Source organism: Miniopterus natalensis, chromosome 4, assembly GCF_054644295.1.
Source record: "Miniopterus natalensis isolate mMinNat1 chromosome 4, mMinNat1.hap1, whole genome shotgun sequence".
NCBI lineage: Eukaryota > Metazoa > Chordata > Mammalia > Chiroptera > Miniopteridae > Miniopterus > Miniopterus natalensis.
Genome location: NC_142084.1, coordinates 97,258,928 through 97,271,134, shown reverse-complemented (window position 1 = coordinate 97,271,134; position 12,207 = coordinate 97,258,928). Strand labels below are relative to the sequence as shown.

Below are 12,207 nucleotides of genomic sequence, written 5' to 3'. Positions count from 1 at the left end.
AGGCTCCCGGGCTCCGCCGCTTCCCTCCGGGGGTCCCCGCCTCGGCGCCTCCCAAGGCCGCGGCCCCGACGAGCCGGCTCGGGGCCCGCGGGACAAACTCACGCAGGAGAACGTCCCTCCCGGGGCCTCGCCGCCGCGATGCACACGGGCCGGGCCGCGCCGCTGCCGCCGCCCAGCTCCTCGGGCCTGGCCCGCCGGCTCCGGGGCCGCCTCGGGGTCCCCGCTCCAGGCTCCGCCCGCCGGCCCGCCCGCCCGCGCGAGCCCTGGCCCGCACAGCCCCGCGCCCGCTGGGTGGCGGCCCGACCCGACGGCGTCCGGCCCCGCGGGCCCCGGGATCCTCGCCCAACCGAGGCCGAAGCCTGGGAACCTCCGCGGCCAGCGGTGACCTGGGCACGGACCGGAAGCCACGGCGGCGCCGCGGCAGTGCGCCTGCGCGAACACGCACGCAGCCCGCGGCGCGCAGGCGCGCGAGGCGCCGGAAGTCCGTCTGCGGGGGCCCAGCCGGGGCAGCGTGAGAACTACCCGGACTCTCTTTCCCAGAAGTCCCCGCGGCGCCGGGTCTAGGAGCGTCTGGGCCGCGTCTCGCTTGCCCGGCGGCTAAGGGGCGCGGGGCGGGGCGGAGTGTAGTTTGCTGCCAGGACGGGACCCCAGGTTCCCCGTAATTTAAGGGAAAGTCTGTAATGTCGCCGCTGCGCCAGGTGTGCCGGCGCCCCGGTCCTCTCCTTACCGTGAGAGCTCGAGGCTCAGAACCAGTGACCGCAGACAACCCCGATAAGTTAGGGAAAGGGGTGCATCGCGCTCGCTCGTAAGTGCGACACTTAAAATATTAGTAAACCGAGTTCTGCGACCGTCAGTCTGGCGCCTCCCTTCCCCCTCCCGGGGGGAAGCAGCCCACCCCGGCTCCGGGTCGGGCTGCGCCCGCGCGCCCGTCTCCACGCGCTCCTCACGCGCGCAGAGCCGCTCGCAGCGCCGGGGGTCCGCGTCGCCGAGCGACTCCAGGGGCGCGCGAGCTCCCCACTGCTTCACTCCCGCCTCTCCGCGTCTCTCGCGCTCCCCGTCCCATCTCCGGCCCCAGGTGCCCCGCGCCCGCACCCACTGACCGTCCCGGCCGCCGCGCCCTGACCGCGCCCGCGCTCGCGTGTCGTCCCGGGCCCCTCGGCCTTTCCCGCGGGGCCGGCGCGTCTGCTCCCCCGGCCGGGCCCCGCGGAGCGCACCCGGGTTTCAGCTCGCGCGGTGACTCCGCGCCCGCAGGTCAGCGCTTGGAGCCCCACCTCCCGGCAGCAGAAGGGGCTGGGCGCCGAGTTCAGGCACGTGGCGGGGGACTGACCCGATCGCGCCTACAGGACGACACCCCAATAAAAGCCCAGGTCACCCGAGCGCGGGCGAGCGGCTGTGGTTGGTGAGACACATCGGACGCGCAGCGGGAGGACGGGGGCTGGGCACCTGTCCGGTCCCGGGGGGGCCGGCGTTCATCCCCAGGGCGCTTCCCCGGGGTCCCGCGGTCCCCTTCCCGGCCCCTCCCTCGCCGAGCCCCGCCCCCCCTTCCGCTCCCCTCCCCCACCCCAATTTCTCCAAGGCCCTCGTTTCTCCCCCAGGGTTCCTACTTCACGAGGGGCTCTAGACTCTCCTTCTAGCCCCTAACACTGCGATTGGCGGCTGTGAAAAGGGTTCCCATTCGGGTGAGAGCCGGGAACACCCTGGGTGTGCTCGTGGGCCCCTGGGGCCGCCTGTCACTCAGCCCACGTCCAGGGAAGCGTGTCCCCCTGGGTCGCCTGTCCTTTAGTTTGAACTTCAGATTGTTGTCCAGGGGCCCGTGGCGCTGTCCGCCTGCCCTCCGCTCCCCCCAGTCTCCTTCCTCAATAGCCTTCCTCCCTTCTCAGCCGCTTCCAGGCTCTAGCTCAGGATCTGCCGCAAGTTCTATTTTTTTTTTTTTTTTCTATGTGAAAAATAATTCGGGATTATTTTTAAGAGCTAAGAAATTTGGTGGAGTAATCACAGCCCCATTAAGCTACATGGTCATTGGACAGTGAACGGGTTAACCAAACAGGTTGGGCCACACACATTGGGAAGGTGAGAATCTCATCTTTTATTATGTTCCCTCCAGAAATGCATTGCAGGGTGCTCTTGAATGATCTAAAATAACGTACACGCGTGTCATCCGGGCAAGTTAGAAAATTACACCCGAATTCTCACAATTTAATAATAAACACCAAAAAATAAAAATTTATAGTTACAAGAATATAGTTATAATTTATATAATTGGTATTATATAAATATAATAGATTAAAAACAAAACCCTTAAAAATGTAAACAGAATTATATTTACATACATATAGCAGTTATACATCAAAAAACTGTAGAAACAGCATGTTTTCAAAACTACAACTATTTCAAATTATTTAAAATAGATATATAAATGTTAAATATAAGAATAAATATAATAATTCTATGGGCAACATTTTAGAAATAAACCAATAAAATGTATGGGATACATTAAGCTATCACAATCTTATGGCTCTAATTTTATACTTTTTAAGTATTTCCCTGCTGTTCTCAGCCCCTAAACACCACCTTCAGATGGCTCTAGACTGCTGCAAACAAGTGTATTAAAAAACAGGACCTCCAGCTTCTATCTCAGGAGAGACTAGAATTAAACAATCTGAAATTTTAGGTGGTGCCATAGGAAGGGATGGAACCTTGAAAAAAACCACCTGGCTTCTTATTTGTCCTTCTACGGACTCCTAGAAGTGCTCTCAGGCGCATGACGCGATAACTATTCAGCTCATTCTGCAGTGTCCTGGGTTCTGCTAGATGATCTGCACAGGAGGGTCCTCTTTCCCTTTCTCACTCCTGCCATTAGCATCTGGATTGACCTCCTGCTGAATCCTCGAGTCTCCCCTGGGCTCAGCAATCTAGAAGTAGGAGAAAGAGACAGGATGTCATATTTCAAAGAGGCAACTCTCCAGATATAAAGATTTTTCAAATTCTCAGTCTAACCAGAGTTTATACTAATTTATAAATCCAATTTTATCTAGAATCCTCCATTCTCAGCCTCAATCTTGAACCATCATTTTCAAATGTGATTCTTCGATGACCCTGAGCCCCCAAATGCCTTAATACCCCCAGGGATCTGCTTTACAGCCAGGACTCAGGGAGCAGCACACACAGGGTGAGAGCTGTTTTAGCTCACTCACACCTTAGTCCTTTTGTGCTACATAACATCTGAACCTCTAACCACCCTACAAATATCACTGACATGTCAACATCACAGACCATGAGACCAGATGCCTGATCCCCAATCCTAACCCTGGATCCTAATGTTTAACCGTAATGATAACTAGTCTGTCTAACTTGGCTAGTGCTTTGCTCTGAATGTGTGTTCCCTAAATCCATAAATTGAAATCCTAAACCCCAAGGTGATGGTATTAGGGGGTGGGGCCTTTGGGAGGTGATTAAGTCATTGGGTGGGGCCCTCAGATTGGGATTAGTGCCCTTATAAAAGACCTCAGAGAGATGCCTCGCCCCTTGCACTGTGCAAGGACATGGTCTGCAGCACAGAAGAGGGGCCTCAGACTTCCAGCTTCCAGAACTGTGAGAAATAAATGCCTGTTGTTTATAAGCCACCTGATCTGTGGTACTGTATTTTGTGAGAGCAGCCAGAATGGACTAAGACAGCTAGTTCACAAGACAGAAACCAAATCTTTGCTTAAGACTCTGCCCAAATTTATAAGTCCAGCGTGTCGATGATAGGAAGCCATACCAGAGCCAGTATTTCTCACCCTTCGCTCATCCTGACAAACCTCCTTGACCAGAAACTTGAGGGGGAAATGTATAATCGTACAAGGGAGAGATTGGTGAGCCAGGGGGAATGAAGAACACACCGTGATCCGGCCATAAGCCATTTGTTCGAAAGTAAATTTGGATGAAAATATAGCTAGTCATGATTTATCTTTCTTTTTAAAATCTAAATCCTCACCCAAGGATATTTTTTCCATTGCTTTTCAGAGACAGTGGAAGGGGGAGAGAAAGAGGGAAACACTGATGCGAGAGAGACACATCGATTAGTTGCCTCCCGCATGCTCCCGATCGGGGCCGGGGATCGAGCCTGGAACAGAGGTACGTGCCCTTGGCCGGAATGGAACCCGAGACCCGTCAGTCCTTGGGCCGATGCTCTAGCCATGGAGCGAAGCCAGCCAGGGCCACGGTTTATCTTTTATTGTTGGATATAGAGACTCTTTCTTCCAATCTTCCTGTTGAGCATTTGTTTTGTTGCAGACAAGCCCCTATAGTTGGTATTCCTGGGGGTGAAAGGCCCAAGTAAACTAACAAGAGACAGTCAAACACACTCTATGCAAAACATTGGAAATATTCACTTCTCACAAAAATGAACACTTCTAGAAACCTACGATTTGGACCGAGTTGCCGTGGTCAAAATGATTTCAGCTGAATCTTAAGGTCTGGCCCCCACAGATGCCACCGAGGTGTTTGCTTCACAGCGTGGGTCCAGACAGTGATTTCTCAGATTTTCTAAACCGACAACAAATCATTCGGCCTGCGCCTGAGGCCACAGTCCCACCTCCCCTCAGACCTACCTGAGGGCCCGGGGCCTGGGAAAGGAGAGCACGATCTCGCCCCCACACCCAGAGCTCTGGGTCAAAAGCCTGGATCTGGAAAGACAAACAGCCCCTGAGAAGACGACCCCTCTCCAGGAGGCCCCTCCCCCGCCTCGCCCAGCCCCCAATTCTTGCTCATCCTGGAATCCCAACTCATCTTCCACGACCCCTCTCTGCAGCCTGCCCCCCGCATCCCCGCAGCCCACGCACCTGCTCGCACTCTGCCCGGGAGACCCTCATCCTCCAGCCCATGGAGCGGAAGAGCTGGAAGCGCAGCCTGTGGAACAGGGCGCGCGGGGAGCGGTCCCTCCCGTAGAGGAAGGAGAAGATGGCCCGCTTCGGGGCCTGGCTGTCCTCCTCCATGTCGTTGGCCAGGTAGCTGGGGACACACATCAGGCTGCCCGTCAGGAGCAGGACAGGAGGGACCCCGCCTGAGGCCAGCTTCCCAGGAGGGACCCCGGGGGATTCTCTTCACACCAGTCTTACAGGAGCCTGATCCAGTGTCCCAGTGCCACCCAGTCACCAAGAAGCCCCTGCTGAGCAGGGACCCGAAGGGCACCTCTCGTACCTTGATGATGAAGATAAAATTCAATGGGGAAGCCGGCCCCCTTCCCTTTAACCCGTTGTGTGTGCACACACCCGCCCCGCTGTAGTGTCCGTGCCCACCCAGCTCCCGAGGGCAGGGCCCGGGGCCCATTTCTGCATCACTGCTTTCCTAGGGCATGAGTAACACAGGACTTGGTCCGCTGGCACATTAACTCAACAGCACTTCCTGAACTCTCTTCCCACCCTCAGGTTCCTGGCGCATGAGATGCCCTTTTTGAGGTTTCATAAAATGAATGAATGAGTGAGTGAACGGATGAGCGAGTGAATGAGTGAATGAATGAGTGAATGAGTGAGCGAATGACTTCACAGACTCAGTATAACTTAAACATTTGCAAACGGGAAAGAATTGTGCTGAGTGTTTGAAGAAGCCATGGTATTTGACACGACCTGCTGAGCAGGTGTCTAGCCTAATGGGACTGGGGAAGGGGGGAAATGAGAAATAACTGGAACCCGAAACATCACATTATGATAGAATTTAAACTGAAGTGCCACTGGGATGCGGAAGGTAGTGGGTCAGGGGCGGTATCCGCAGATTTTGGTGTTTAAATTGATTTTAAGTATAGGTCCTATTTTTCAGATACATATGTGTAAAAAATATCTAGACAGAAAACACAGTGTGAAAACAGAGGGAAAGGTGTCTGGAAGAGCAGCGAAACCAAGGCTGGACTCAGGGTGGTGAGCATGTTCGATGGAGGTCGCAGAGCGCGGGATTCAAGCGGAGAGCTCTGGCCTTGAGCTAGAGGGAAATTAGCCAGTGAAACTGTGGAGGAGGGTGCGGAGGTGATCAGACCTGCGTTTTGGAAGGATATTCAGAGAGACTTGTAAGAAACGTCCCTGGGGAGCATTTTCAATAGATCCATGTCATTCAGTGAGGCCTGAATTGAGGGGAAGACCCTCACGCTGGCACTGGTGTGGGCGAGGCCGGAATTGGAAAGGGTCAGTCCCGGGCCTGCCTGCCTGTCCATTCCTGATGAGGCTGTTATGTTTTCTTCTGTTCTGTTCAGTCTTTTAACTGACATTAGGGTTGTTGGCAAAGAATAGCATGAAAAACACTGTGCTATGATCCCATCGTTTTTACACACAGAGGAAACAGTACAGATAGGTTTAAAAAAATAGCTGGAAGGCCAGCGAGCCACCCCCTCCCTCCACCCGCCAGGGCGCGAATACTGGCTGCCGGGGCTGCGCGATACTCACAGCGCCAGGAAGAAATGAATCCGCTGGTACTGCCAGGAGAAGAGGCCGGCGCGGCTGAAATAAGCTACCACCATGGACAGGAGGTACTGATGGAAAGAGGGACAGACATAACAGATTCCCACTGTGCAACAGCGGGAACAGCGCGAGGAGGGCCCGGCTGATGCTCCCCGACAGCAGGCGCTCAGGGTTTGAGGATATGCCTTTGATAAGCCGGAGCAAAGGGGAATCCCCGAGAACTGAGAGAAGAGGGGACTCGGTGTGTCAACCAGCAGAGGGGCAAGCCCTGAGCTCAGATCCCAGAGGAGCCGGGCAGAGGCAGGGCTGCTGTCCACACCGCAAGAAAGCCCTGGGGCCCCGGAGGCGTCAGGCTGGGGAGAGAGCTGTGGCCTCGGAAAGCTCTCCCCGCCCCAGGGGAGATGTGGAGCAGGAACACATCTCACCTTGTCAGACACTCTCAGATTTTTGTCCCAGGCCAGGAATCTTTTAACAACAGGATCCTCTGTGAAAGGGGACATATGTTAGCTTGACCACCAGAGCAGGGCTGCCATGCGGGGGGGTTCCAGGGCAGAGAGGGAGCCATGCCCCTTTGGGGGAAGTTTCAGGAGGTGGTCAAGGGCGAGGCTGGGAGGAAGAGAGAGAGGGAGGAAACTGCTCCTGGGGCAAGGAAGTGGTGGTGACCCCCCCCCCCCCCCCAGGGACTGAGTGGCAGGCAGGCTGTCAGTAGCATACCGGCATGATTCAGATCCTAAATAATCAGCGACGCTCCCTCATCACGAGTGTGCCCTGCTAAGGCCATAGCCATTCAGTCCCGTGCTCAACTGACTGGCATCAGGGCGCGAAGATGGCCTTAGTGTCCCCCTTCCGCAGATGAAGGTGTTGAGACCCACGAGGCCAGAGCTAAGAAGCCTCAGAGTGCGCAGTGGAGACCCCGCCCTCTGACCCCAAGTGCGGACCCTTTTCAAGTCCCGCCTAATCCTCTATCATTTCTAAGGGTCCCCGATGAGCGATCGATACAGGGTCCTTGTAGGACAGCGAGCTGGCCAACCAGCAGGGACTTCTTTCCTACCAGAAGGGGCACTTATTGGAAGTTTTGTTTGTTTCTTTTGTTGTTGTTTTTAACGAACAGAGCTGGAGGGTGCTCCCCAGGTCCCCTCCTACCGAGCAGCCTGGCGAAGGCCGCGTGGTGCTCGAGCAGCACGGGGCACGCCCGCTGCCTCTTCAGCTTCATCTTGAGCCCGCACAGCGTCTCCACGGCCCAGGCGTCCTGAGCCCCAGGGGCTGCCTCCTCCTCGGGCCCCGCATCTGCTGACCGCTCCCTCTTCCTCTTCGGGCCTGGAGGCCGAGGCTGGCGGCTGGTCTCTACCCAGGGGGCTGAGTAAGGAAACCGGGCCTCAACCTAACGCCTCTGCTTAGGAATTCAGCTATCGGTCGCCCAAGTCCCCCCCAAGGAACAGCCCCCTCCATTCTCCGGTGAGGCAGACTGCGGCCTGCTGCCCCGCCCGCGCCGCATCTGTCTCCCCTGGCAGTGCCCGTCTGCCACCCGTTCATCTGGCCGCTGTTCTGGTCTCTGTCCTCAACAGTCTTCTCAGGTGGCTTCCCTTCCTTGGGGACATCCCTGTCCCCACCCTTGTGTGCTCCTCCAGTCCCTGGCTTTCTAATCCCTCCTTTCTGTCCCACACCCCGACTCGGGTCCCCCTTCCTCCTTAGGGGCCGAGGCTCTCCAGCCCCTTCTCCCTCCAGTCTCCTCACCTGGTGGTCCTGGGGCTGCTTCATCCGCTCTCACCTCCAGGGGGTCCCCCGAGGAGTTAGGCTGAGGGCTCCGGTTCCCAGACGGGAAACTCGGTTCACAACTGGCCATGATTTCTCCCCAACTCTCCCCTTTGAGGCTCCTAGACCCCGATCTGCCCAAACCCCTCTTCTCGATTCGGGGTGAACACAGACCCTTACCCCCGCTCCAAGCGGAGCAGACACTGCGAGTGGAGAAAGGCTCCGAGAGGATGCTGTTGGCCATCTGCGCTGCCAGGCACCGCGGAGGCCGGGCCTCCAATCAGGGAGGTCGGAAGCCTCTGATGTCATCAGTCATTCCGACCTGGCAACTAGCTTCCCAGTTTCAAGGTTTCCACAATCACTTTTTAAAAACACAGAGCCTGGCCAGTGTGGCTCAGCGGTTGAGCGTCGACGCATGAACCAGGAGGTCGCAGTTCGATTCCCGGTCAGGGCACATGCCCGGGTTGCGGGCTCCATCCCCAGCGGGGGGCTGCAGGAGGCAGCCGGTCAGTGACTCTCATCACTGATGTTTCTCTCTCTCTTCCTCTCCTTTCCTCTCTCTGGGAAAAAAAAAAAGGAAACGCAGAAATGCTGAAATCTTACAAGAGTGGGGCGGAATTGAGAGGAGAGAGAGGCAGAGAGAGAGAGAAAACTCATGGACATGAACAATAGTGTGGATTCAGACACGTGTCACTGTCATCACTTTTAAGAAACGCAGAAATGATAAGATCTTACAAGGACAGGGCAGAATGGAGGAAAGAGAGAGACAGGAGGAAAGTACTCAGGGACATGGACAACAATGTGGGGCGTGCGGAAAGAGGGCATAGAGGGGATACATGGTGATGGGGAAAGTAAAATAAAATAAAATAAAAAATGAAATAGAATGAGATAAGTGATAAAAAAAAAAAAAAAAGTCCCAGGTACATTAACCTGTTGGATTAAAAAGTTACTTTAAAACACTCCATTTGCAAAGCTCAATGGTTCCAGACACGACGTTCAGGATTCTGAACTGGGGGACACATGTCCTCTACCCTCAGGCATCTCTTAGTCCAAGACGCACTGTGAAAAACTGAAACCTTAGAAAAGTGCACCTGTGCTCACACACTCAGAGGCGTCTACGGCCTCGGGGAGCCTGGTTCGCACGGAGCCTCCCGCTCGGTTCCATGAGAAACCGGCCTGTGCATCAGGATTGCGGCCTGCGCCGCGGTGACCCAGGAGTTGCGCTGCGGGGAAGCCGCGTGCAGCCTCCGAGCGGGGCCCGGCGCATGGAAGGCGTGGCGGGGAAACCTGCAACTCACGGCAGAACACGGGGTTCCCGTGAGGGTGGGGAGAGCGGGTGCAGGAGAGACGCCCCCTCCGTCCTGCGGATCCCACGGCTCTGAAGCGCCTGCCGACCTCAGGCCTGCTGTTCGCCTGGGCACTGAACCTGCTCTTTCCTCCCTCCCGCACTCCCTCCCTTTCTCACTGCGCTAAAACCATATAACATTTACCATCCTAACCATTTTTAAGGTTAAATTCAGTGGCATTGAGCTCCTTGTCCTTGTTGGGCAGCCATCACCGCCACCATCTCCAGAACTTCATCTTCTCAAGCTGAGACTCCCCCCCAGCCCCTGGCTCCCACCCCTCTACTTTCTGCCCCTGTAAGTCTGACTATTGTAGGCACCTCCTGTAAGTGGAATCGTACAGTATTTTCCATTTATTTCTGGCTTATTCTGTCAGCATGTCCTCAAGTTTCATCCACGCTGTGGCAGGTGGCAGGGTGTCCCGTCCAAAGGGTGAATGACAGCCTTCTACGGGCCGCACTTTGTATCCATCCTCTTGCTGATGGACGCTTGGGTTGTCCCCACATTTTGGCTCTGAGTCTTGCTTTTGACCCGTTGTTGGAAGTTGGATGAGAAATTCAGGATGTGCCCAAGCTTGTATTTCTTTTTTAGCCCTCACCTGCCCGAGCTTATTTTTTCCGTTGACTTTTAGAGACGGAGGAAGGGAAGGGGGGAGTGGAAGGGAGAGAGAGAAACATCAATGTGAGAGAGACATCAATCGGCTGCCTTCTGCAAGTGCCGGGGGATCAATCCTGCAACTGAGGTACGTGCCCTTGACTGAGAATTGAACCTGAGACCCTCTGGTGTCCGGGCCAATGCTCTAACCACAGGAGTCCTGGCCGCCGGGAGGCCACTACCACATGATTACTCGTGTCCCATCGCTGCACAGGGTCAACCCTTAGGAAGCAACTTTGAGTTTGAGGAGACCGACAAATCTTGAAGGCAGGGGCCAGTTATTTTACTAGAATGGGCACATTAAAGAGAAAAAATAAACAGGAGAAAATACTGGCAACTAATGAAACGACTGAGGGCGGGTAGGGCTTCTTCCAGGGCAAGGTCAAAACAGGTGAAGGTGTGGCGAGAAAATGAGAGATCTGAACAGAAATAGTAAAAAATATCGACATGACAAAAAAGCAAAGCAAAGCAATTAAGTTTAAAAGACGACAGCTCTACCCTGGAGAGTGAGCCAGGCTCTGGGCTGCCATGGCCTTGGGACTCGAGGACCCCTTGGCAGTCCGGGCTCGGCACTGTGGTGGCCTTCCTCAGCCAGGAAATGGCCACGCGCCACAGGCCCTGAGAATATGTCCCACTCCTGGGCGGAGGTGGAGGACAAGCTGGGGGCCACCCTGGAGAACAGAGCAGTGACTGTGCCAAAGCAGTTGTGCCCCAGGGTGGCCTGATCTGGGCGTGAGGCTGTGCCCGCAGCAGGGCTAGTCACAGGCCTGCAGGGTGCACTGGCTACACGACTTAGCCCAGTTGCACAATGGGCCTCGGACAGGAAAGAACTCAGAGCGCGAGGAGGTGGCCTAGGCGGAGGCTGCCCCTGGCCACGGATCAGAAAGAGAAGGCGCCCAGCCGGCTTGGCTCAGTGGTTACAACATCCGCCCAAGGACTGAAGGGTCCCGGGTTCGATTCCAGCCAAGGGGGCACATACCTCGGTTGCAGGCTTGGCCCTGGTCCTGGTCGGGGCGTGTGCAGGAGGCAACCAATCGATGTCTCCCTCTCTCCTTCCCTCTCTCTCTCTCTCCCCCCTCACTCTCTCCGAAAAAGCAATGGGAAAAATACCCTCAGGTGAGGAATAAAAAAAGGAGAGAAGCAGGTGCTGGGTGGAAGCTCCTCTGGCTGAGAATCTTCCTGGGAGTGGCTGTGGGTTACAGAGGAGCCAGCCTGCTGCCACCCGTGAGTGGGAAAGCACACTGGTGTGGGAAAGCAGACGCATGTGCCACTACTTGCCTTCAGAGGACAGTGGGAGGACATGCCATGCAGCCCAGAGGAGCCCGGAGTTGACCCTGTGTCCCCAGAGATAAGAGAGTGGTGGCCGAGCACTCTCCCACTTCCTGTAATTGTGCTGCATAAAAATCCACTCTACCCAGATCCTGGTTCGTAGGCTAACTATATGAGTGGGCTCCTGTCCTGGGGAAACAGATCACTTCCAAGTCAGAACTTGGCACGAGAAGGGCAAGTTGCAAACCACAGACCGCCAAAGAAAGTGCTGGAGTTGGCTGGGGAGGTGCCTCAGGGAGACAGGGGCAGTCAGCCTCCTGCACAGTCTCCAGTGATGAACTGGACAAGAAGCTGGTTCATGTTCCCTTGGGCTTGTTTATATCTTTCTAGGGCAGGGCTTCCCCACCTTGGCACCCTGGGCTCTTGGGGTTGGATAATTGTATGCTACAGGGGACTGCCTGGACACTGTAGGATGTTTGGCAGAATCCCTGGCCTCTGCCCAGATGCCAGTAGCACATCCCCTGAGTTGTGACAACCAGAAATGTCTCCAGATACTGCCACATGTCCACTGGGGGGTAAAATCATCCCTCACTGGAACCATGGAGGCAATGAGATACCTGGGAGTAGTCAGAATTGGGTGAAGAGAGTTGTAAGGGAGCATGCTCAGCAGTGCCCAGGGCTGCAGGGGACCCTGAGGTGAAAAGTATCCATTGGGTCTGGAAATCACCTTTGATCTTTGAGCAAATTTGGGTGGGAGGGCC

At 55.6% G+C, this 12,207-nt stretch overlaps 1 protein-coding gene across 1 annotated transcript; it reads right to left on the bottom strand.

The window, feature by feature from the left end:
- Window positions 1-2,807: 2,807 nt before the first annotated feature.
- On the bottom strand, window positions 2,808-8,271 carry LOC107537580 (speedy protein E4-like). Its single transcript, XM_087816195.1, has 7 exons — window positions 8,163-8,271; window positions 7,572-7,784; window positions 6,854-6,912; window positions 6,414-6,499; window positions 4,824-4,992; window positions 4,593-4,667; window positions 2,808-2,912 (listed from the first exon to the last, which is right to left on the bottom strand). Exons 1-7 carry the CDS (start codon window positions 8,269-8,271, stop codon window positions 2,808-2,810), a joined length of 816 nt encoding a protein of 271 aa, XP_087672321.1.
- Between the last annotated feature and the right edge of the window lie 3,936 nt (window positions 8,272-12,207).